The sequence below is a fragment of the Chiloscyllium plagiosum genome, chromosome 1 (genome assembly GCF_004010195.1).
Source record: "Chiloscyllium plagiosum isolate BGI_BamShark_2017 chromosome 1, ASM401019v2, whole genome shotgun sequence".
In the NCBI taxonomy this organism is placed as follows: domain Eukaryota; kingdom Metazoa; phylum Chordata; class Chondrichthyes; order Orectolobiformes; family Hemiscylliidae; genus Chiloscyllium; species Chiloscyllium plagiosum.
Genome location: NC_057710.1, coordinates 39,597,275 through 39,624,697, shown reverse-complemented (window position 1 = coordinate 39,624,697; position 27,423 = coordinate 39,597,275). Strand labels below are relative to the sequence as shown.

The 27,423-nt window shown below is 37.2% G+C and overlaps 1 protein-coding gene across 5 annotated transcripts in view; it reads right to left on the bottom strand.

The window, feature by feature from the left end:
• Nucleotides 1-27,423, bottom strand: part of LOC122540110 (WD repeat-containing protein 7) — a 674,231-nt gene that overhangs the window by 218,012 nt on the left and 428,796 nt on the right. For all 5 annotated transcript variants that reach the window (XM_043675451.1, XM_043675605.1, XM_043675690.1 and 2 more), the window contains one exon: nucleotides 18,930-19,116. In XM_043675451.1, the coding sequence (XP_043531386.1) occupies nucleotides 18,930-19,116 (187 nt within the window). The remainder of the gene's footprint in view (nucleotides 1-18,929; nucleotides 19,117-27,423) is intronic.

Sequence of the window (27,423 nt, the reverse complement as noted above, 5' to 3'; positions counted from 1 at the left end):
TCACCAGGATAGGGGAGTCCAACCCTAGACAGCATAGGGGTTTAAGGTGAGCGAGGAAAGATTTACAATGGACCGGAGAGTGGTGTGTGTATAGAACAAGTTACCAATAGAAGTGGTGGGAGGCTGGTACAATTACAACACTTAAAAGGCATCTGGGTGGGGACAAGAATAGAATAGGTTTAGAGGGATATGGGCCAAATGTTGGCAAATGGGACTTGATCAGCTGAAAATATCTGCTCGGCATGGACGAGTTGGACCAAAGAGTCTGTTTCCATGCTCTATAAATCTATGATTATAATGCTATGACTATAAGTACATTGGAAGCTTTGTGTAAATATCTTCATTGACTGGCCAACATGGTAACTAAATTGTAAAAAATGACAGTTATAGCTTCTCGGGCCAGTTTTCAGTCTGGGACTTGACATTTACACTTTTAGGAGGAAGTGAAGACTGCAGATGCTGGAAATCAGAGTTGAGAGTGTGGTGCTGGAAAAGCACAGCAGTTAGGCAGCATCCTAGGAGCAGGAGAGTCGACATTTCGGGCATAAGCCCTTCATCAGGAAGTCCTTTGCTGATGAAGGGCTTATGCCCAAAATGTCAATTCTCCTGCTCCTTGGATGCTGTCTGACCTGCTATACCTTTCCAGCACCACGCACTCAACTCTGATCTCCAGCATCTGCAGTCCTCACTTTCTCCTACATTCTTTTTGGCTTTGGCACCTGTTGCCATGGTGGCCAACTCTGCCCCAGAGTCAATGTCCTTTATCGTTGTCTGGTGTGTCCCACTTGTGAAAATCAATGTCCAGGACCCTTGTGCTTACAAGCACCCTTAATGCAGATTTGAAAATGACCTAGTGGTCCTTTAGCTCCAGTGACTTCATCACAAAGTAAATCCTTTGATGTGTGACTGTTTCACATTCTTACAGCATTAAATTTAGAAGCTATTAGTGCTAATTTTCTAAATATAAATACATCCTGTACTTGACTTGAAACAAAAAGGTTCAAGCCACAATGGTTGTGTCATCGACTTGTACAGCTGGATGAATGCAAACACAATTAATTCAAGGCCATCATCATCTCTGATCAGATTGCCTTTTACTTTTCTCAGAGCTCACTCAGTGTTAAAGGTTTCCTATTGAGGTTCACAACACTGCTGGGTTCAAAGCGTGTAAATGGTTTATGGTCATTTGAGGCTGTAATCACAACACAATCAATTTCAAAGCTTACATTTCCTAATAACAAACTATAAAGCAACTCAAATTAATTTTAGAAATGCTTTTGCTAAAAATATTTAGAATTCATGAGTGCTCACAAAATTATTTTAATTTCACAATCGCTACCACTCTCCCAACCCCATAAAAAGAAATCTGACGTTGTCAGTGTTCTCAGTTATCAGATACTCATAACAATTGAAGGTATAGTTTTTCTTTGTTAAAAAAAGTTCCTAGAAATTTAACAATTGAAGTTTGAAATCTTTCAAATACTCTGGTTAAGTAAGTTTAATATGTTTTGCTAATTTTTGTGAAAAATGAAGACTTGCATTCAAAATAAATTCACTCTGTAGGATAATATAAAGTTTTCTTTTCCTCCCCCCCTCTGCTCAACAGTTGCACCCGATGCCCCAGCTGACAAAAATGTACAAATATTCAGACAATAGGTAAGTCCATTCTACCAAAGTACGCTAGTGTCATTAGAAGAAGTACGGCGAAAAGGAAGAGAGAGAATGAGAGAGAGTGGAGAATGAAAAGACAATTAGGATTTGATCATTCAATTTTAGTAACTGCATTGAAAGATGCATCTTAAAGTGCCACCTAGGGGTAAAATTCTGACCTGAACATCATGCTTTTTAAATTGCTTTTTTAACCCTCATTTCATTGAGCAAAACAAGACATGCAGTGAGAAGTCGTTCTAATGTCTTAAGTTGTATATATGCAGCGCTCCTGCATTTCCCCGGGATACATAATTACAGGCATGTACAGAGGAGACACAAATTAGGCCAGGATTCAGCTATACTTTTTTCTGTTCTTCCTCAGTACTGTTAAATGGCCTCGAGTTGGGGTTCTTATGCATCCTCCATAAAATCTGCAGTATGAGAGAGATTCTAACATGATAGCAGAAATTGAAGAGACACACACACAATATGTCAGGAATCTCATTAATGACCAGTGAGCCAAGTGAAATCAGACTACCATGTTATAGACATGGGCTAAACTGGAAAATAGCCTGGAACTCTCAGAATGGAGATCATTTGTCTTGTAGATTTCAGCTTCCACACAAAGCAATAGTGTTATCTTTTGTTTATTGACTCAGAAAATGAAGAATCATGTGTAGCTCTGTCCCCCAAAGTCAGCAAACTGACAAGGAGCCATGAGACAGACATCCATAGAACATAGAACAGTAGAACACAATACAGACCCTTCAGACCTTGATGTTGTGACGGCCTTTCATTCCATTTAAGATCAGACTAACCTACAAACCCTTCATTGTAGGAACTTCCATGTGCCTATTCAAGAGTCGCTGGAATGTCCCTAATGTATCTGACTCTACTACCACTGCTGGCAGTGCATTGCGCGCACCCACCACTCTGAGTAAAGAACTTACTCTGACATCTCTCCAATTACCTCAAAATTATGCCCCCTCGTGATAGACATTTCTGCCATGGGAAAAAAAGCTCTGACTATCCACTTTATCTATGCATCTCAACCTCTTGTACACTTCTATCAAATCACCTCTCATCCTTCTTCACACCAATGAAAAAAGCCCTAGCTCCCTCAATGTTTCCTCATAAGACATGCCCTCCAGTCCAGGCAGCATCCACTTCATTTGGAATTCTCGAATTTTGGACGGGTTGATTTCAAAGGTTGTCTGTGGGTAGCTACTGTCATATCAGTGGTTTGATTGTATGTCAGTTTAAAATGAAGTTGTGACAGCAGCAAACATTGAAGTAAGAGTGAAATAATCAGTGTTGAAATATGCTACAGTAAATTGCATTTAAAACAAATCATGTTATGATTGGTTTTGTGTTTACTGTGACCATAATTTACTCCATCTCTTTGATGATGAAATGACATATATGGCTTTCTTCTCTGCAGGATGGGATTGGCAGGGAAGGGCGGGGGGGGGGGGGTGCCCTTCAATCATGTCTGAATCTGTTGTGTAAGGGCATTGGGACCCCGAGCAATCACCCAATGATGTCATGAAGTTGCATATCAGTGTGTATTAATACCACACAGTGGGTGGAATTAAAGAACTGCAGAAGAATATGAGACCAGACGAGACTACAGTGCAATGCTCTCTCAGGCAAACAGGCCAAGGGCACATGGACACAAACACACAAAGATAATTGATTAGACCTTACATAATGTAATCATAAGTCAGAGTCTGATATATCTATAATTCCCATGTACAACGGTATTTAGTATTAATATATAATAAGTCATGTTACTTTTCAGTCTCAGCTTGAAGACAATTTCTGACTTTGCCTTCTTCTTGACCAAACCCAGAGTGTTGTAACAAACCATACAATAAAACAGGATCAGCAGCTTTACTTAGAAGCAGAATGTGAACCAATTTAATCTATCATAGGCTTTGACTCATACTTTAAGTGCTAAAAAAATCAGCCTTTTGTGGGATTATGTACTCTTTTTAAGATACAGAAACTGACTGGAAACGCACCTGGCATTTTTTTGCAATATAACATTAATAGAAGACTGTGCATGTAAAACACCAAGTTCTGACACCATTTCATTAATATTAAACAGTTCAGTATAAATTATAAAATTAAAGCACTATTGGGACTGTGAAGTAATGTGGCAACTCAAGCAACATGCAGAGTTTACAGCTCCTCATTGATCAAATACAGCAGATAGCCCTTTATTACATTGGGTTCTCAGAGCTTTACTGCCCTATGCTAATTCACTTTCTGCAGGATCTATAGCTTAAGTTTGAATGAGCTTGATCATTTTACACTTTTTGCCATGTCATTCTGTTTCACTGTTAAAAGCCAGAAAAAAAGACAAAAAAAATCCAATGCAATTTACTGAGCATTTGATAAATTAGATAAGAGTTTTACGAAGTAACTTAATGTGAAGCCCATCACCTTAGGGTGCATCTGATCTATAAGTTTAATTTGGCATAAAGTGAATACTTTTTTCCAACAATGCTAAGTTTACATCATTAAAAAGTTAACATTTTCTATGATTTTTGCAGAGTATTATTCCAATTCTGTCAAGTGTCAGACCTTATCTCCAGGCTTAGCATTTTTACAGTCATTTATTTGTGAAGTTAAGTCACTTTAAAATAACATTGCAGTTGTAGTATAAACATATTCTTATTCTGAAAATAAATACAGAGAAAAAGATTGGGAATCCTCTGTGGTGTAACATTCATAGAGAGACAGAAGTCAGTCAGTGTGTTTAAGGTCTTAAAGATACTATGGATAAACGGATGTCTAGAAAAAGGTGAAAGAGATAAGTGAACATACATTAGTGCATACAGGGGAAGAAATAAAATGATCAAAAACTATTGGGGGAATACAGAAGAGGATTAAATGGCTCAAGTGATATTAACAGGAGACAAAACGTAGCATAATGTCAGAAATAACATGACAGTGTGAAAGTAGCTAAAATGGAGTAATGGAAGTGCAGCACGAAAAAACAGCAAGATGAAGTAGCCTCCAGTAGCCTTTAATCTTGTATGATTTAGTTGTTTACACCAGTATGAATACTTCACCTAAATAACCGTATTTAGAGTTCAAATTACACAAATTATGCAATGCAAGGCTTGTTACCACAGCATGCTAAAACCAGAAATACTATAAAACAATTTACATTATAATCAAATTTGCAGCAATAAACTGCCCAGAGGATTATTTTAGTTTTTCATTGTTAACTCTTGTCAAGTACAAAGTAGGATAAGCAAAACAGGTTATCAGCTGACCTGAGATTGACTGTAGTTTGCAAAACACTACAAATTCATATTACTGCATCACACGTAGACCAGAAATGATACGCTTTTGACATGTTGCAGATGATATATTATATTTCCATCAAGGTTACACAAAATCTTGAAGTTTTCAGTATGAAAAGTCCCTTAATATAAAACTTGAAATTAAAGCCACAATATCCAATTTTGAGCTCCACCACCCAAGCAAATTGTAAATTGAGGGAGCAATGAATTTGAAAACCTTGAGCTGGTACAGAAGCACTGCAAGGATCTCCTGAACAGACTGCAATACACAAATATACCTCTTCTTCATGAAACAGTGACGAAATGGTAACATAGCAAGGCTCATTTCCAATGTACACACAACACAACAAGAAATCCAATTATATGCTTTGAGATTAGTGTGTGAATAACTAATTGGACATTGGATATTACTGGATTCCCAATCTTATCTGAAAATGTGAGGATGTCAGTAAAACGAGGCATTTATTCACATCAGTAGACTCCTTATGTGAATAAAATACAATCTATAAGCATTTCATTACTTACAACTGTTGCGTTGTTACTTGGCACAACTCATATCCATGCTACTTGACTGCATTCATGTTACCACCGAGTCTCTCACTGGTTTGTAAGACTAATTACAAACAGCTATGTGCTAAAAATCAACTCTATTTCATTCTAAATCTAATGCACAAGATTAATGTTTGCAGTGCTTTTTTGCAATGAGGAAACCTGAGAATATCAGTCTTCCATGGAGCAATACTGCATTAATGTTATAATTATGATTTTAATACTGACAAGCTCATTGGAATTTACGTAATTATGTCAATATTTCAGATAAGAATTGCAACATTCATCTTTAAAGACACAGGTTTTTAACATCCAAGACAATTTTACTGAGTAAATATCACCAACAGGTACCATTCAAAAAAAACATTATTTTTTTTTGCTCTTCTGTCAGTTAATTTTTCTTTGTGCACAGTTTGTATATAATTAAAAGGCAGTTAGAATGCTTACAAAATCATACAGTTCCATCCTCTATTGCTTAGCATGCCAATAAGTGAATGTCCATTTGTGAAACCTTTTTTTTAAAGCTTCACTTTGATATGTGGTCCAATAATCTCTCTCACCCAATAATATTGATTGAAAATGTATCATACAATTATAGAATGACCTTCCACACTACAGCAGCTCAGCCAACTACTACTGAAATATTGTACAGCAGGTTATTTTGACAAGTTAAAATGCAGCAATTTGAGTGTTAGGAATGGAGGTGGGAGGTTGTTGGCGAGAAAAATATTCCTCCATCTAACTCTAATGAGTGATAAAATTGGGCAAAATGCTTAGGTATTCTTTTTATACTTTTAATTCTTTTCTTAAATCTTTCTTTCCCTCAACTCATTTAATGTCATTATGTTATAATGGAAGGTTGATGCAAATTTTAATAATGCACGTAATAAATCAAATATTTGATTCATCAATCATTTTTGATGCACAGGGCCGCAAACTGAATTACAAAGACAAGTTTTAGGCAAATTCATGAAATTTGCAACATTGATGCTACAAATAGTTTTTTAAAAATTTAAGAAGGATGTGGTTTTCGGAAATCAAATATTCAATTGCTTTGGTTTCTAAACACATCAAAGGAAAAGCATCATCTGGTGCTGAGGATTATGTCAAGTATGGCAATCAGAAGCAAAATTTGGGCTCACAACCTGAACTCAACTTACGGAGGTAGAAAAACATGATGATAAAATACATAACCAACAAAAAAAAATGATTTTCAAGGTAAGCCTGATTAGTCCAGATCATATTACAACTGTTTGTTATGAAGTCTATACTTACCTTTTATATGCACAGTTTACATTAAGTACTAACGGGAATTTTGTTAACTATAGTTCAGTTTAGATTTTTAAAAAATGCCCCAGGCAATAATTATATTATGTCTTACACAGCTTTAGCAAGGAAAATAAAGCAGAATTTATTTATAATATCTCTCTTTCACTTGGCTTTGCTTTCCCTTCCCAAAAGGGTGGTACTGTGGCTACACCAGGGGTGGGGAACCTGCAGCCTTCTAGGTCATTGTGTGTGGCCTTTTGAATGAATCCAAATTTTGCAGAACAAATCTTTTATTTTTTATTAATATGTTTTTTTCATCCTTTATTATTTTTATTTTAATCTTAAAATGAATATATTTAACATACCAGAGAGTAAAAGAAAATTCAAGATATAATCCTCACAGACTGACCGCCACAATTAAAAAATTGCTAAGTCATAAGGGCTATTTCGACACCTGCTATGCTCATGATTTAGTTATAATGCGACCTAGAATGTACGTTATCTTCCCCGCCTAACTGGCGCCACTACTGCCTGAGGCTGGTTGGCGAGAGCCTGTAGGTATCCAGTACGCCAGTGTTTATCAACTTATGACAACAGTGCACGTGACTTTCCGTTTGAAGTGAAATTTGAGAATAGTTACACAGTCTAGCTGTATCAACATTTATTTTTTTTTTTAGTTAGTACATAGTAGTTAGATTTTTACAAAATAATGTGAATTTTGAAGAATATATAATTGAAGTTTCTTGGATGCGGCCTTATTAGATTACAACTAGCATAATGCGGCCTTCCAACATGAAAAGGTTCCGCACCCTTTTGTCTTAAACTAAAAGTAAGCAGTTTAGCATATACAGATGAAGTAGATTGGTTTAACACAACAACTGTGTTATTATTAATATCCTGTGATGAACTTAAAAATATCTCAAACAAAAAAATGTCATACAAATTAATTTCCAACCCTTGCAAATCTAAGAAGCCATGACTAATATCTATCAAAATCTATGATGGCCCTTGAAAAGATGATATATTATTAGTTTGCAGACATGCATCTATACTTCGCATTTACATGTATCACAATTTTATTTTACATGTGCCATAATTTTTAAATCCCCACCCAGTTATTGGCCTGTCGGCCTGCAAACAATGTATCAAATAATAATCAAAGTTCAACTAGATAGGGTATGGCCCAAGGAAGAATTGATTAGTTTTTGAAGAAGATCCAGATTTGCTTTTATAGCCTGTAGTTTTAAAGGATTTATTGACATCCATTAATTCATTTCATAGAACATTGTGGATTGTTATTTAGAATGCTGTTACCATAAGATATAGAAAGAGGTAGGAAATTCGTCCCATCGAATTTGTGCCATTCAGTGCTGAGAATTTTCTAGAAACAATTATTTGGGATATTCGAAAGTAGAAATCAAGTTTAACTAGAAATTTTTTGTAGAGTTAACAGAAAGGCTTAACAAGGTAATGCTGTTGATTTCATGAACATAGACTTTCGGACAGCGTTAATGCAGTGCCATACAACAAACCTGAGAGGAATGTTATGGGTCATAGAATAAAAGGGTTAATACCAACATGGGTACAAAATTGGCCTACTTATAGGAAACAGAGAGCTATGTTCAATAGATACGTTTCAAGCTGGAGGAAGTTTTGATGTGGAGGTCAGTATTAGGACCCTTGGTTTTCCTATATGTATACAGTATAAGTGATCCAGACCTTGGTGTGCAGGGGACAATTTTCAAGTTTGCAAATGACACTAAACTTAGAAGAACTGTAAATTGCGAGGAGGAGATGTAGCTCAGTGGTTAGCACCACTGCCTCACAGTACTAGGGACCCAAGTTAAATTCCAGTCTTGGATGACTGTCTGTGTGGAGTTTGCACATTATCTGTGGACTTCCGCCCGGTGCTTTGGTTTCCTTCCACAGTTCTAGGTTATGTGGATTGGCCATGCTGAATTGCCCTTAGCGTCCGGGTGTGAATTAGCTGTTGTACTATGTGGGGTTACGGAAATAGGGTATGGGGCTGGGGCTGAGTGGGATGCTCTTTGGAGGGTTGGTGTGGATTCAATGAGCCAAAAGGTCTCTTTCCACACTGTGGGGATTTCACGATTCTATGATATTGTGGAAATCCAGAGGCATTGACAAGTTGACGGAGTTGGCAGATAGATGGCAGGTGAATTTCAATGTAGATAAGTGTGAAGTGATGAATTTTGGTTAGAAAAACATCAAAAGGCTGAAGGTAAAAGAGAGTAGGTTTAAAAGAGATGTGAAAAACAGGTATTTTACACAGAGTGGCAAGTGTCTGGAATGCGCTGCCAGAGGTGGTGGGGGAGGCAGATACGATAGCAAAATTTAAGAAGAATCTTGACAGATATATGAATAGTCAGAGAATAGAGATGTATGGACAGCGTAGAGACAAAAGGTTTTTACTTTACAAAGGCATAATATATTGACATAGTCTTGGTGGGCTAAAGGGCCTGTTCCTGTGCTGTATTCTTCTTTGTTATTTGAAAGACAGTATTAAATAGGGGAGTTTAACTCTAAGGAGGCATGCAGAAGCTGACGGACTTTGTGCTCAGATCATTAAAAGTGCCCAGACACGCAGACAGTTTTAGCAAGATCTCCCTACTTTTAAGCTCTGTAATAAAGGCCAACAACTGTAAACACCTTTCCTATTAACTGCTGAACGTGGATGCTAGCTTTTTGTGATTCATGGATGAGGACTCCCGAATCTTCTGTGCTGCAACGTTCTGTCATCTCTCCCTATTTAAATAATGTTCAGCTCTTCTTTTCCTCTTGTTAAAATCCATAACCTCACACATTATATTCCATCTACCAAGTTTTAGCCTAGTCACTCGTTCACATTTCTCTGTTGATTCCCAGTCCATCCTCATTACTTATCTTTCCATCTATGTTTGTGTCATTCCCAAAACTGGCTACAAAACATCAGTTTCTCTCATCCAAGTCACTAACATATTGTGAATAATTGTGGCCACAGCACTGACTCCACCAATTTACAGTTTTCCATCAGTTACAGTTTTGATTGAAGGTGTCAAAACTCAGAATCTCAATATATTTTGCCAAAACGTATTTCAAATCTGTACAAGTGAATTTTGAGTTGTAAACATTTACCATGTCAGCTAAATTTCTGTGCCAGACTCTCTCACAAGTCAATACTTTTAATACTTGCCCTCTCTATTTCTTAAAAAAAAGTGATTATTATAGCAAATAACAGTGATGTTTTTTACCAGTAAGAAGTAAAGCACGACCATTCTGGGCAACCAGCATCGGCATTAAGCATTCTCAGACCAGACCAGTACAGTAAAGCAAGAGAAAGGCTTCCTGTAGACTACCAAACAATGCATTTCCATCTCCAATTCAGAAGAACAACCCTAATGCACAAAAGTGAGATTTTTCCATTTCCGATACAGCCATCTTGTGGCTCTCCTGTGAGGTTGTGAAATGTTATAACTATTAACAATTCAGAAGAGAGTTCTGGACCTCGATGCACTGGGTTTAAATGAATAAGTCTAGGAGATTTTTGTTCCAGTAGAACTAACGTACAAGAAGCGAAAAGACAGTTGAGATCTGCACAATCTCAAACTTCATTCACTTATTTCATAAGACAGTTGTCAATACATATTAATTTTGCGACTTATACAAGGCTCACAAATCTACCCAAAACTACATGAACTGTATGAATTGTACGAAGAATGACCATAATTTGATAATGTTTTAGATTAAATCTGAAAATGATGTAAATCAATCCAAAACAAGGGAACTTCTGAAAATATAGGAGGCAGATTGGCTTTGGTGGGTGGGAAAATACATGAAAAGGTACAAAGGCAGACAAGGAATGGTTCGTATCTAAATAATATGGTCAGAGATTCCAAGAGGAAACAATAGCCAAGAAAAGAAATTAAAAACTGTCTATATTAAATGAGGTAGCTTGAAAAACTGCAAAGAAAATAGTAAACTTGAGTATTGGAAGTATTTCAGAATTCACCAAAGGAGAATTAAAAAACTGACAAAGAAAATGGAGAATATGACATAAACTAGCGAGAACTAATAAAGCAGACTACATAAGATTCTATGGATAACTAAAAAGGCAAACTTATAATGGGTAATAGTGAAATTACAGAGAAGCTAAATAAATTGTCAGTCTTCATGCAGCAATATATCAGACACCTATAAATAAAAGAACTTCAAGGACAAATAAGACAGAGGAATCAAAAGAAATTAATATTAGTGAGTAAAGAAATATTAGAAAAATTAATGCGACTAAAGGTTGAGAAAGCTCTGGCATCCATAGATTGAAATCTCAGAGTGTTGAAACTGGAATACTTGCAGATTGCAAGATGTCATATATAACTCTACTATTTAAGAAAGGGGAGAGGAGAAAATGGAGAACTACAGGCCTGTTTGCATGAAACATAATTTCAACTTCATAGGTCCATCTGCTCAATCATTTTCTGAGCATTTATCATATCTTTTATTATAGATTCTAGAGATAACACTAGAATCTATAATAAAAATATGATAAATGCTCAGAAAATGATTGAGCAAATGGACCTATGAAAGTGAAATTATGTTTCATAAAGCTGTTAGGTGTTTTTTGAGGATGTTAATAGCAGAATGAAGAATAGATTAGCAGGAATTACTGGATGTGATGTATGTGGATTTTCAGAAGGCTTTCTTGATTTCCATTACTCACTATGTAACAACGTGTTTCGTCATGTCCTGTGGTCTGGTTTTATATTCGAGATTATGCACATCAGTTGGGTCGGATGTGGACTTTGACTGAAATGGTCAATGTATATCTTGGAAGCACAGACTGCTTTCAGTGTGGAAGAAATCGATTCAGCCCATCATGTCTGCATCAGCTTTCCATATGTACAGCATGATGAGGCGCCAGCCTTCCTCCTTTCCTTGTAACTCTGCAGATTATTTATTTTCAAATAATAATTTCTTGAATGCCTCAGTTGAACTTGCCTCCACCACATTTCCTGACAGTGCAGTCCAGACCCAAACTACTCAGAATACGAAAACATTTCTTGTCACAACTCATTTACTTCTTACAAACACATTTTACTTTAAATTTGTGCCCTCTTCATTTTGACCTGTTGACAAATGGGAACATTTTCTCCCAGTCAACACTGTTCAGAACTCTCATGATTTTGGAAACTTCTATCACATCTATTCTTAGTTTCTCCACTCAAAGGAAAACAAAATAACAGAAGAAATAGGCGGTCAAGCAAGTCATTCAGCTCCTTATGTTGATGCTGCTATTCAATAAGATAACAGCAGATCTGCCTCAGGCCTAAATACCTCTTTCATAGCAGTTTATTATAGCCCTCGTCTCCCTGATACTTCAAGAATCTACCTACCTCTTTAAATACTTTGAGTGATCCATTCTTGACAAATTTGAGTTCGAGAATGTCAGACCTTTACTACTCTTTGGGAAAAGAAATTCCTTTGAACCCCAGTTTTAAATGTGTGATCCATATTCTGTAACTCTGCCCCCCACCCCCGTATTTCAAGATTCCCACTTTAGCTAAACATCTTTTCAACATCTAACATGTCAACACCCCTGTGAATATTGATTTCTTAATTTCTTTAACTTCTTGAGTTTTCTAAAGAGGTAACAGTGAGAGTTACTGAGGATAATGTTGTTGGATGTTGTGTACATGGGCTTTCAAAAAGGTAGATTTAGTGTATTTTGATTTCTAATAAAATCAATAAGATTGCCCTCAATTCTTCTAAACTCTACTGAATAAAGGTCTGACCTGTTTAGCTGTTCTTGATAAGTCAATATCTTCAAACCAGGAATCAGCCTACTGAATGTCTTTAAAACTGTGTCCAGTGTCATCACATCCTTTCTTAAATATGGGAAACAAAACAATACACAGTACTCTAGAAGTGGCCTCATCAATACCCTGTACTGTAATATCAAGGTTTCCCTATTTTTAAACTTCAAATCCTGGCAATAAAGGCCAAGATTCCATTTGCCTTATTTATTTGCTGCACCTCCATGCTAACTTTTCGAGTTACATTTAGATTAGATTAGATTAGATTAGATTACTTAGTGTGGAAACCAACCCGCCGAAGCACAACCCAACCAGAGCCATTCCCTTATATTTACCCCTTCACCGAACACTACAGGCAATTTAGCATGGCCAATTCACTGACCTGCACACCTTTATGACTGTGGGAGGAAACCGGAGCACCCGGAGGAAACCCACGCATACACGGGGAGAATGTGCAAACTCGACACAGTCAGTCGCCTGAGGCGGGAATTGAACCTGGGTCTCTGGCGCTGTGAGGCAGCAGTGCTAATGAAAAAGAACACCCAGATCCTTCTGTGCTGAACATTTTTTGGGAATATCTCACTTAAATAATAATCTGCATTTTGATTCTTCCTACCAAAATGCATGACTTCACATTTTCCTATGTTAAACTCTATCAAATTTTTATTCACTACAAAAGTTTTTTAAAAAGCAGATGAAAGCTACTAAGCTCTTCAGTGGAATATATCAATACATTTATCCATCACCCTGGTGACAGGCATTTTCTTCCATCCTTGTACTACCTCATCATTACTGCTGTATAACACACTCACATTTTTACACACCATGTCTGACAAATGCAGGACGCACCAGTCAGAATAGCAGATGGGTTACTGATTTTCATGCCTGCTTGCTTTTCGTGATTTTGAAGACTGGTTGATGACATTGTATTGCTGATCCAATGCATCATGCCCTATTTTTATGTGGTTACAAAATCCAGCCTGTGAGATAGATTAGATTTCAAAGTAATAAGTTATTCAATAGCATTTATACAAAATTACAAATTATATATTTTTTCAATTCTGTATGCTACTGGTCTTCATCTAGCCAGTGAGGCACTTAGTTTTAAATAAATCAAATCAGTTTTGTCAGGTTTGATTAGATTAGATTACAGTGTGGAAACAGGCCCTTCGGCCCAACAAGTCCACACCGACCCACCGAAGCGCAACCCACCCATACCCCTACATTGACCCCTTACCTAACACTACGGGCAATTTAGTATGGCCAATTCACCTGGCCCTGCACATCTTTGGACTGTGGGAGGAAACCGGAGCACCCGGAGGAAACCCACGCAGACACGGGGAGAACGTGCAAACTCCACACAGTCAGTCGCCTGAGGCGGGAATTGAACCCGGGTCTCAGGCGCTGTGAGGCAGCAGTGCTAACCACTGTGCCACCGTGCCGTTTGCTTCCAATGATATCTGATTGCAAATACATAGGGCATTGGAGAGAATACATCTATAAAATTCTAACAAATCTAGACAGGTTAAATGCAGGAAAGGTGTTCCTGATGACCAGAGAATCCAGAACCAGGGGTCACAGTTTTGGGTATGGAGTAGGCTGTTTGGGTTTGAGATGAGGAGAGGTGTCTTCACCCAGAGACTGGTGAGCCTGTGGAATTCTCTGCCACAGAAAGCAGCTGAGGCCAAAACATTGAATGTTTTCAATGAGTTACATATAGTTCTTAGGGCAAAAGGGATCAACAGCGTGAACAGAGTACTGAGTTGGATGGTTAGCCATTGTCATACTGAATGGCAGAGCAGACTCGAAGAGCACCTACTTTGTATGTTCTTCTATTTATATTAGTGATAGAAATTTGAGAATTTTGATCCAGAGAAAAACTTTGCTTTCCAGCATTTTTGCTGCTTGAAGTACAGTGAAATGAAATTTCTGCAGTTATGTGAGACAAAAGCAAATGAGATGCAATAAAGGCCTGCATTCCATTTCACCCACCAATCAATTGCAGAACCTACACGCTAGTTTTTGTGATTTATGTATGCAGATGAGCAAGCCCCACTGTGTCACAGATTTCTGTGGTGTCACACAAATTTGAGTGATATACTCATTTACTATTACTTAAGACAATACTTAATCTGCCAGATTTTACCAACTCACATAATATATCTAAGTTGCATTGCAGAGTCATTGTGTTCTCTTCACAACTTGTTTGACTACCTATCTTAGTGTCATCAGTAAACTGAGACAGCATACATTTGGTCCCTTTAGCCAAGTCATTAATATAGTTTCACAGCTGGGTTTTCAGTAGGATATTTTGCCATTGTAAATACCTTTTATCATTGTTTTAAGAAAAGAATCAGACTGAATTACAGTTGCTTGGCATATTAAATCATCAGAAAATGTTGCATTTTCCAATTCTGTGTTTTAAAAAGGACAATTGGCAAAAAAATTGTTTTCCTTTAATAAGTCCTTTTTTGAGCAAATCCTGTAGTAGCAGTGATGTTATAAAGTTAATGATAGCGTTCATTTTAAATGAGTAGTAAACACGTCCAGTATAAATGTGGAGTTAAAGTGCAATCTGATTTCAGAATGAAGTGGCTCTTACTGCAACTCGCTTTGATCTCTTGGGTCTTACGATAAAAAGTTTGCAGAAGAGGAAGATACTGATACTTTGCACACCAACAGTAGCATTATACTTTAACTTCACCCAAGTATGTGGAGAAATAATCATATGAATGAGAATTATCTGGATCTGAACCCTTTAGCCTCTGAACTTTGGTTTAAAACAATCTAAGAATGACATTTTCTGTTATTTCATGATAACATTATTGAGTTGGATAATAAATAAAAATACAAGCCCAAATTACTGTGCTTTCAAATTAAAAGTGTTTTAGCATAAAATATAAGGCTGATATGCCAACCCAGTGATGTGCAGTGACTGCACTAAGAGAGGTGTCATCTCTTGAGGCTCTTTCTTCCCTTTCAGGTGGGAGCAAAGAATCCAGGACATGACTTCAGAGAAGAGTAGGAGAGTTGTCCTGTCCAATAATTATCCCTCAATCAATATGACAAAGCCAGATTATATGATCATTAACACATTGATGACCATTGGAGTCTGCATGCAAATTGGCTGCTACTTTTTCCACTTCAAGACAGTGACTACACTTCAAAAATGCTTCATTGACTGTAAAATGCTTTAGGGCATCTGTGATCATGAAAGATATTATATAAATGCAACTCTTTATTTCCTTTCAATAATTTTAATATCCAGGAGCTTTTGTTGCTGTCAACATTAATCTTGCATACATATTGCTACAAAAACATGTTACCAACAGTTTACAATCATAGAAAAAATTTGTATTAAAATTTAGGTGATTACTGCAGAGTGTTAAATGACACGCTTCACATTCTTTTAAAAAACACACTAAAAGATAGAAACATATTTTAAAATACCTCATATTTGAATCACTAGCTCAGCAGGCTAATTATTATCATTTGACAGAAGTAGAAATATTAATTTCTGACATTTCCTCTCTGCCCAGCAGCAAGCCAAAGAAATTTACTGACAAAATCTAATTTCCCACCAGCAACCACATCTCATCTCTAACTCTGGCTGTGGTAAGCGCAATGTGCTGCCTTGCATTAGCCCCTTTCTAATAAACAATGAAAGATTACACTTTCAGTGTAACTATATTAGAAGGGGTCACAGCAAGTCAGAATCATTTATGTAGTATATCCACATTGAGTGATGTAATCACTCAGCATTTCAAAGCTCACATCCTCCCTCACGTTCCTGACTAAATGATGATTACCAGTGAATAGCATTTGCACTTCAGTTCCTGCAATAGCAGAATGGTAATATCATACAGGGATTTTACAAATTCATAATATTACTACCCAGATAAAACGACCAGTTTACGCAAAATTCTCCTGGACATACACCATTGCATGTGCTTTCAAGAGATAAAAATAAATAATTCTCTTAAAAAACGCTACTGGCAAAACAATGCTTCCATTCATCACCAAATATGCTTTTGTTTTCTAATCTTGGAGATTCAATGTCTAAAAATGATCATTCACTAATTATATCAGGTCAAACCTATTTATAGGCAGTCATAGTACTGACTTACTTACAACTCCACATTAAAATGTCAATGTAAAATTAGAGATACTAAAAATGTGTTTTGTAATTGTAATAAATTGTAGAAAATACTTTTCTCCTAAATGGTTTAACTTATATATTATAACATCACATGCTGACATTTTAAAGACATTACCACTTTAAAAATACAAATGTCAACTTTAAAGCAATTTCATTATCTTCAATATTTAAAACACAAGTTTAAAATTTTTAACATAACATTGACTTTTCTCCCTAAAATATCTCAAACTTTAATGCGGTTAACAAGAGAGTTATATTTGAAGAATGGTTGAATTTGACATTGTGAATCTGGTAAATTAACTTCAGTTTATGTTCTCATTAACCTAGGATGTTATATTTAATACCTTGAGTTTTTTTTTCTTAAAAAGGTCAAAAAGAAGCTAAAACTAAAAACTAAAATGCAATGGTACTGCATGTTAGATGATATCAAAGGAAGTTTAACTTAAAAAGCATTTTATTAAAATTAAGGTACACAGTGCAACATGTTAACTCATTCAAAACTCATCTTCTTCAATAGAAATAGAATCAGGTCCATGGTATTGAATGTGTGAATGTAGTTCTATAGAAAGATAGGAAGTTAAATGCCAGAAAACAAGAATGCCGAATGCAACCTTCCCTCATCTGATGGGACATTGTCAGTGATGTACCTCAGGTGAGAACAACAAATTATCGGGTGTGACAAAACCTAAGAAAAGATCACTGGAAGTCAAAGATTAAAAAGTGTGGGGATTAAAAAGCGGCAGACACCATTCACAGGATAAAAATGTGAATTGGTACATTTTAGGAGAAACTGAGAAGCAAGTGTATTGAACAAAGAACAAAGAAAATTTACAGCCCAGGAACAGGCCCTTCGGCCCTCCAAGCCTGAGCCGATCCAAATCTACTGTCTAAACCTGTCAGTCAATTCCTAAGCATCTATATCCCTCTGCTCTCCACCAACTCATGCATCTGTCCAGACACATCTTAAATGAATTTACCGTGCCTGCCTCTACCACCTCTGCTGGCAACGCGTTCCAAACGCCCACCACCCTCTGTGTGAAGTACTTCCCCATGTATCCCCCTTAAACTTTCTACCTCTCACCTTGAAAGCATGACCACTCATTATTGAATTCTTCACCCTGGGAAAAAGCTTGTCTCTATCCACCCTGTCTATAGACTTCATGATTTTGTAAACCTCAATCAGGTCCCCCCTCAATCTACTTTTTACTAGTGAAAATAAACCTAATCTACTCAACCTCTCTTCATAGCTAGCACCTTCCATACCAGGCAACATCCTCATAAACCTTCTCTGCACCGTCTCCAAAGCGTCTACATCCTTTTGGTAATGTGGCGACCAGAACTGCACACAGTATTCTAAATGTGGCCAAACCAATGTCTTGTACAATTTTAACATGACTTGCCAGCTCTTCTACTCAATACCCCATCCAATGAAGGCAAGCATACTATATGCTTCCTTGACCACTCTATCCACGTGTGCAGCAACCTTCAGGGTACAAAGGACCTGCACTCCCAGATCTCTCTGCCCATCAACTTTTCTCAGGGCTCTTCCATTCATTGTATAATTCGCTCTAGAATTAGACTTGCTGAAATGCATCACCTCACATTTGTCTGGATTGAAAGCCGTCTGCCACTTTTCCGCCCAACTCTCCAGTTTATCTATATCCTCCTGTATTCTCTGACAGTCCCTTATGCTTTCTGCTACTCCACCAATCTTTGATTGCTCTGAATAGAGCCTGCTTTTTCTATTCCTTAAAGTGAAAGAAGGGAAAGGCTTGAGTTATAGATACAGAGAACCTTATATCAACAATTACCTTTATAAAGCATTTCACTGTTAAAAAAATGCAAAGGCTGTTTACACAAGATTTTAGTCTATTCTAACATTTCCTTTAATGTCAACCTGTATCCAATTATGTCTCTGTAAAGTGATTTGAGCCATTGTTTATAACAGAGGCGCGACAGAAATGTAGGTATTTGTTATTAATACTATCAAATAAAAGAGAAACCACACAAGTAATTTACTGCCCCTCTTATGCAGCTTTCAATCAGAATTATTTGAACCCTGGGTGGGACAGGATATCAGAGAAATTATTTTTAGCAATTGCAGAAAAAGCCTTTGCAATCAGTTCATCCTTTTCAAAGTGGTTCAGCTTTATGTTCTTTCAATTACGTACTTACTTTGAAAGAAGCTTTTCAGCATCAGCACAGAGTTCTAGAAGTCCCATCAGCACAGCTGAAACATCCATGTAAGGTTCCCACACAGTAAAACCACGACCAATCAAATCAATGGCAGTTCTGCGGATGGTACTGTGTGCTGGAAGCTTAGGGCTAGAAGGCTGCAGCAAGAGGAATGTCAAAGCCTTGCCTGGGAGACAAAAGTGAAAAATAATTACAGCGAAAAGCTGTTAAATACTTCGTTTTAATAATTACTGCATATATAAGATAAAGATATACTCCAAAAATTGATAATTTACAAATGTGCAAACTTCAGTCAAGACAGAATTCTTTCAAGTAGACTATTGCAGCTATTTGACAAATTGACTCAGTATTGTACAGCCAAAATGGGCAAGGAATTAGCATGCATGTAACATATCCATCTTTTCTTTCCTCTAGCAGTAATAGTAATGCCACTCAAGTATTTGTTACAAAATCATAAACATCTGTTAGCTATGATATATCCTTCTGCTTGTCATCCCTTTCTTCACAGCAATTATTCTTTCTGTCTGTGATCCATGGATTTAGAACAAAAGAAAACCAATAGAAAAACACTATGAACCAGGGAACTGTGCATCACCAATGCTCATCAAAGTGGGAAAATTGGACACAAGTCTTTTTTGTTGCTGTTAGTAGTGCCATCCTTGGCTTTCAACTGTGGAAAGTGGACAACCAATCATGCTTATTCTTTGAATTCTATTTTACTGGGGTTCATTGATGGCACACTTTGTTACTTATTTTGCCTTGATATAAAGGGCATTTCTGGAGCACAACAACTTTACTTGCATTGAGACCAAGGCAACAATGTGATCTGAAGTTGAATAGGCCTGGTTGAACCCAAATTCAGTATTGATGGACAGATTATTGGTAAGTACTTGCTATTTTTGCACCACTGTCAATGATTGTTAATGATCAATATTCATGTTTCATTCTCTACATTAATCCTCTGAACCAAAGTGATATTGATGGTAATCACAACAGTAATTCATATTTGCACATTAGACCTAGTATGAGAAACAAAACAAACATTAGATCTAAAAGATGTCGGAAATCTGTAATAAAACAGGAAGCACTGGAGAAAATCAGCACGTCTGGCAGCATCTGTGGAGAGAAAACAGAAACTTGCCCACTTCTGAAGGGTCAGTGGACTTGAAATATTAACTGTTTTTCCCTCTAAAGATAGTGCCAGAACTTCTGAGTTTCTCCAGCACTTCCTGTCTTTCTTTCATATCTAAAGTTGGGTGGGGTCGTGCACTTGTAAATGGCATATGACAATTAATATTGAAAGGTATACTATTCTACACATAGAAGAATGCATACAGTACGCAGAGCACACTGACTGAACTGGATTAAACAACTTGAAAGCTATAGTGCATCAGCATCTAAAAGTTTGGGATTCATGCTAAAGTGTAGTATACAGACTAATTAAGAAATGGATTGTACTGCTGGCATGCCCAATATAAAACAACAAAGCACTCTATTGTCTTCACATAAGATGCTGGTTAAGCCTTGTTCAGCTTTAGACTTGTCAGACGGTAGTGAACACACAGGCTTCGAAAATATTCAGTGAAGAGCCATTAATATTTAAAAGTTCCCAGTTATCGTGATAAGCTTATAGAGCTTATTTTAATATCACTTGTGGCACTTAAAATATTGAACTGAAAAATGTGTTGCTGGAAAAGCGCAGCAGGTCAGGCAGCATCAAAGGAGCAGGAGAATCGACGTTTCGGGCATAAGCCTTTGATGCTGCCTGACCTGCTGCGCTTTTCCAGCAACACATTTTTCAGATTTGATCTCCAGCATCTGCAGTCCTCACTTTCTCCGCACTTAAAATATTGAAAAGGCAGACTGTATGAGTGGATAGATTACTGTCCATACTCAGTGGCTCAGTGATTAGCATTGCTGCCTCACAGTGCTAGACACCCGGGTCCAGCTCCCCCCTCAGGCAACTGTCTGTGTGGAGTTTGCACATTCTCCCGGTGTGGGTTTCCTCCGGGTGCTTCGGTTTTCTCCCACAATCCAAAGATGTGCAGATCAGGTGAATTGGCCATGCTAACTTGCCCGTAGTGTTAGGTGCATTAGTTAGGGGTGAACGTAGGGGAATGAGTCTGGGTGAATTGCTTTTCGGAGGGTTGGTGTGGACTTGTTGAGCTGATGGGCCTGTTTCCACACTGTAGGGAATCTAATCTAATCAAAAATGATGTGTTTCTTCTATCAAAAAAGCTAAGTGTGGAAACTATTCAAAAAAGAACTGAACGATTTCCAGGGCTGCTGTCATTTGGTAAGGAGGGAGGTGATCTGTTGTCATAAGCCTCTTAAGAACTTATTTTCAATTGCCTTCTTGGTGATCAAAAAGGAATTTCCCACAATTGATTTTCCCTTCGAACTTGCCCACATTTTTGCTCTTATCTGTTGCTTCCGCTTTTCCCAGGTGGCATGGATGTTGGAGAATGGTAGCACTGGGGTCATGACACTTATTTTGCACCTCAATTATACAGCACAGGATCAACATGCAGACAGTCTTGCCTGCCATTTTTTGCATGTGTGCAATTTTAGGAATTCTTTAAAAACCATCTTCTGTATTTTCATATAAAATAAGAGCAGCTGAGAAAGTGCAATTTATTGGCAATAACTTTGAAAAATATTTTAGATAAATGCTATTGCACTCTCCGGATTATATAGTTAAGTTTTGCTAAAATATTTAGGAAGCAACCTTTGACAAAATAAGGAAAATGAGGATGATAAAGCTTAGATAATTTTAGTCCAATTTGTAACATACACATCTTGCAAGAGATGGAAAACTATGCTTTTTGACAAGATTAATTGATACACTATTTCAGCCTGTCATCTGTATTTACAGTTTGTATAAATTTTTTGCATACACTTTACGAAGGTAGAGTATTTGTAGCAAAACTTTTAAAAACTTATTTTAATCCATATTTTTAAATAGAAGTGAAATTAATTTTAGCAGGCATTTGTAGCTCAAATCACAGAAAAAGTATGGTTTATGGCATTTGAGCACGACCTATTTCATTAAACCAACTTGGAAGGATTTCAGAACACAACATTAAAAAATGGGCTCCAAATACTGTTTGCTGCCATAAAAATCAGGCACACGGTATGATGTGACCTTATTATCAGGCATCCAAATAGAAAGGAAGAGTATCTTTGGGTTATAAGCTACAAACTCTGAGTGTAGGTAGCTTTCTGCAGTGGTCAGCAAAGTGCATGGAGGGGAAGGGTCTCAGGAGAGTATCGCAGCAGCTTATGCTGGCATTTATCGGAAACCTCTTGGCTATTGCTTACAGATAAGGATAGCATGAATTATAGCCTAAGCCCACAGCATCAATCTGTACTGTATAATTATATAGTCACATAATGATAAGTGTGGAAAAGGCCACAACTAACCACAATTTTTGCCAAATAAGGACATGAAAAATGTAAAAGTTTAATTTTTAAAATTGATTCTGCAAAAACATTTTGCATAATAGGGCTATTTTTAAAAACAAGTTAACATCGTTCCTCTGTCATTGGCATCTAAAGCACAAATACAAAATCCAAGAATGTCAGTTTTGATAGGAAGCAACCAAACAAAGCAATTTTCTTTTCCTATAGAGAAAGAACATTTGTGCAGCACAGATATTCATCTTGACCTAGACGAGCAAGCTAATTAAATAAAAATGGAAACAAAATAAGAAGACGGCGATGTATCAACAAATATAGATTCACATTAGTAGCTCAAGTTTCAATATTAGAATGGAACGTAGAAACACAGGATTGCCTAGATATGTTTCATAAATCAAAATGTGTTTAAATATTAACATTCTAAAGATATCATTAGGAAAAAAACACCAAAGTTTCAAAATTAACATTCAAGCTTCTGGAGTGAGATTTTATTTGATCAGTTGAGAAAAAAGTTAATTGTATAACTGGAAACGTAGCTTACAGAAATTTCGAGCAACTGAATTACATGTGGCAAAATCAAATATCAAAATATTTCCTTTCTGCAGTGGCAAGGTAATAACATAGACATCATGCCACATCATTGGTTACTTAAGCCTTCTGCTTTAACATTGTTTTATTTCTTCATAGACCATTAATTATTTGTTTTAATTGTAACTAACAGTTTATCCCTTCTTTGTCCCAGCATGGAAAACCTTTAAATGGATTTCCTTAGAAAGGCAAAACCATGTCGTCAGAACATTACTCTTAATTAGTAACATTTCTCTGTTAAATAATGCTGTAGATTATGTTAAGGACAAGCAGAAGTTATCTGAAAGAAGTAAATGGATACTCTCACTAACATGGGAGAAATAACTAAGATCAACGAATTGATGTGTATTTCAGATTCATTGTGAATTCCCCAGTGTCTGTGCCTTTTACATTTTAAACTACTAAAATGTAAACCAAATGGACTTGTGAAATTTTTTTTAAAAACTCTAAGTATTACCTTGAATTTCACCATGATTCACTTGGGGCAATCCCACCATTCCTGAGTTGTCACAAAATGTGAAAAATTGATTACACTACTGAATTTTACATAACTGTTTAATTCAGGTTAAAAGACTATGCACTTGGATAAAAGCAAAATACTGAAGATGCTGGAAACCTGAAACAAATACAGAGAATGTTGGAGAATCTCAGCAGGTCTGGTAGCATCTGTATAGAGAAAGAGAGTTAACGTTTCAAGTCTATTTCTCTCTACAGCTGCAGCCAGACCTGTTGAAATTCTTAGTGTTAGTAAAATAATGCCATTTACAAGTTCACTGATGATACCACCATAGTTGGTTGAATCTCAGATGGCGATGAAACAGACCACATACGGGAGGTGGAAGACCTGGAAAAATGGTGCCCTGAGAATAACCTAACTCTCAATGCTGGCAAAACCAAGGAACGCATTATTGACTTTTGGCGGGATGTTACTCATGCCCCCCTACACATTTACAGAACAGACGTGGAATGATTGGAGAGTGTCAAGCTCCTGGGTTTAGTCATCCACAACAAGCTTTCTTGGACTCTTCGAGGTGTATCGAGGTGTACAAAATAATGAGTGGAATAGATAGAGTCAATAGCCAGAGACTTTTCCCCAAGGCAGGATTGACTGGTACGAGGAGTCATAGTTTGAAGATATTAGGAGGCAAGTATAAAGGAGATGTCAGAGGTAGGTTCTTTACGCAGAGAGTTGTGAATGCATGGAATGCGTTGCCAGCTGTGGTGGTGGAAGCAAAGTCATTAGGGACATTTAAGCGACTGCTGGAATGCACATGGATATCAGTGAGTTGAGGGGTGCATAGTTTAAGTTACTATATTTTACATTAGGATTAAACCTCGGCACAACATCATGGGCCAAAGGGTCTGTTCTGTGCTGTACTTTTCTATATTCACATGAACGCACTGGTTACAAAGGCCCAACAATGTCTCTTCTTCCTCAGGCAGCTGAGGAAATTTGGCATCTCAGTGAATACCCTTGCAAACTTTTATAGGTGTGCCATCGTGAACATTCTGTCTGAATGTATCACTACCTGGTAAGGCAACTGTATCATTCAAGATCGGAGATGGATACAGAGAGTGGTGAACTCAGCTGGACAATCACAAAGGCCAACCTCCCATCTATAGAATCCATCTAACCAGGCCTGCTGTCAAGGAAAGGCTGCCAGCATTGTCAAAGATCTATCCCACCCTGACAATGTTTTTTTACAACCTCTACCATCGAGGAAAAGGTACAGAAGCCTGAACACATGCACCTGACGGTTTTGTAAAAATTTCTACCCTACGGTTGAGAATACTAAATGGACTCTCAAACTCTTAACATTCGCCCGTACCTGTGTTTTAGTTTTTGCTGCTGTTTACCTATTATTTACTTATCTATGCTATTTAACTATGTGATCTGCCTCTATTGCTTGCAAGACAAAGCTTTTCACTGTGTCTCGGTACAATTGAATTGAATTGAATTCAATTCAATAATGTGCACACTAGGTTTGTTTCATTATCAAGAAATTAACTACAGCAATTAAGCTTTTTTGTTTAACCAATGGCAAAAATAGGTAAATTGGATTATTAATAGATAACTTTATAACTTAAGCTCTACCCCTTTCTTAACCGTGCAGCTCACCACGATCTTCTCAAGTGCAACTAGAGACAGGCAATAAATGCTGGCCTAATCAGTGATGCCCATATCCCATGAATGAACAAAAAAATCCTCATAAATCTCATTTACATAGACATAGGCGTATTGAGAGTCAAGACAAGACAAAGATACGGATTTCTACAACCAATCTGGATCACAGCCATTAATGAGTTGTTTTCTTTCAACTAATTCAGATTCTTTGCTCATGACATGAAGTTGTGGATATATCAATGTTTAGCATTTCATCGATTGATTGAGGATTTGCCTTTCAGTGCCTCTGAAAGTAATCATGTTTTCCTTCCATAGTGCATTTATTGACAGAACAATGTATAGGGAAAGGTGAGGGAGAGTACCTACCTACTAAGAATTTTGTTTTACTTGTCTATACAAAAGACAGAGAGGGAGAGATGAATCCTTTCTCTTCGTATCGATAAATGTTTATGCTGTATTGTCCACACCCAAGACTATAGCGACCTGCCCAAGAACCAATCAAGCGGTTGTTATCCTGAATGAACCCATAATAACTGGTCCCAATTGAAAGACAATCTTTGAACAAAACTGCCCTGAGTACACAGGTGGTACCACTCAATCTGGAATGTTACCTCACCATTGGAATAAGCCAATAGTTGTAGATACAACTCATTTTGTGTTCTAGTAACTTGTTTTTAAAGTTTCTTACACAGTTTCCTTGATTTAAAACAGTATCATTTCCCATTTTTAGCTCATAGTCCAAAACAAAGATTTTTTTTTGGTATTTGTAAATAACTAGAAATTATAATTTGTATTCAACAATAGATACTGAAATAAATTCAAAAGACATTTCAAAAATAGTTCAAATAACAAAAAACAAGTTTAACTTTACCAATTCCAATGTAGTCACTTACTGGTAAACATAAGAAACAGGACACTGACATAAGGAGGAGGCCATCCGGCCTTTCGAGCCTGATCCACCACTCAATAAGATCATGGGTGATCTTTTCTTGGACTCAGCTCCACTTACACGCATTTTCACCATATCCCTTAATTCCTTTATTTTTCAAAAAAGTAGCTACTTTAGCTTTGAAAGCGATTACTAAAGTAGGCGTCAACTGCTTCCCTGGGGAAGAAATTCCATAGTATAACAACCCTAACCTTGAAGCCATTCCCTTTTGTCTAAGTCTCACCGACCAGTGGAAACATCCTATCTATTTCTATTTTATTGATTCCCTTTATAATTTCATATGTTTCTGTAAAATACCCCCTCATTCTTCTGAATTCCAATGATTATAATCCCACTCTACTCAGCCTCTCCACATAAACCAACCCTCAACTCCAGAATCAACCTAGTGAACCTTCTCTGCACCCCCTCCAGTGCCAGTAAGGAAACCAAATCTGCACACAGTACTCGAGATGTGGCCTCATCAGCACCTTGTACAGCTGTAACATTACCTCCCTGACACAGATAATAAATTTTGAGAGTTAAGCAGTTTGAAGCATTTCTTGAAAGCAAGGCTTTCCATTCTTCCTTGCCTCCAGCAAAGATTCTAATGAATACTGACTGCCAGGCACTCTGCAATCATTTACATTTCTCAATGTAGAAATATCTTCACTGATGGATTAACAATTAGAACGTAATCAATGCAAACTTACCGAGAAGTGATCTAATTTCCTTAGTCGGCATATATTAAGTCATTGTGGTGAACATGCAGTGAAAGAGGGATGTGCTGAGAGGATTAAATGAAGAAGAGAGCAAAACATAAACACCAAAATGGACTATTTGAGCGAAATGGCTTGGTTCTGGATTGTTAACCATATGCAATTTTCTACAGCTGCTCACAGGAGTAAATTCATTTCTCAACTGGGCTAACACAGGCCAGGAAACATAATAAGGTTTGTATAGAAAGCCAGTCAAAATTCTAAGTTATACAATGCCACAGAAGAAAGCAAAGCAGGGCAGCCATATTTTCTTCATTGCTAGGTAATCTGAGGTGCTGTACGTGGTTAGCTTAGTGTAAAAGTACAGAAACTTAAAAAGCACAAGTTCATGATGTAGAAATAAAGCATAGGCAACAAACGCAATTTTCCCCTGGCTTTTCCTTCGAGTACATTAATGAAGTGGTCATTTTACCAGAGTAGTAGTCCAGGACTAAATATACAAATGATAAAAATGATCAAAATACAAATGAGTAGCACTGCAGTTTCAGAATTTCCATTTAGCTTAAAACTCCCCCCACCTTGTCTCAGCCGAATCCCTCCAGCCTGGCACCGCCTTCCTGACCTGCAGTCTTCTTCTTGACCTCTCCGCCTCCATCCTACTCCGACCTATCACCCTCACCTTGACCTCTTTCAGGG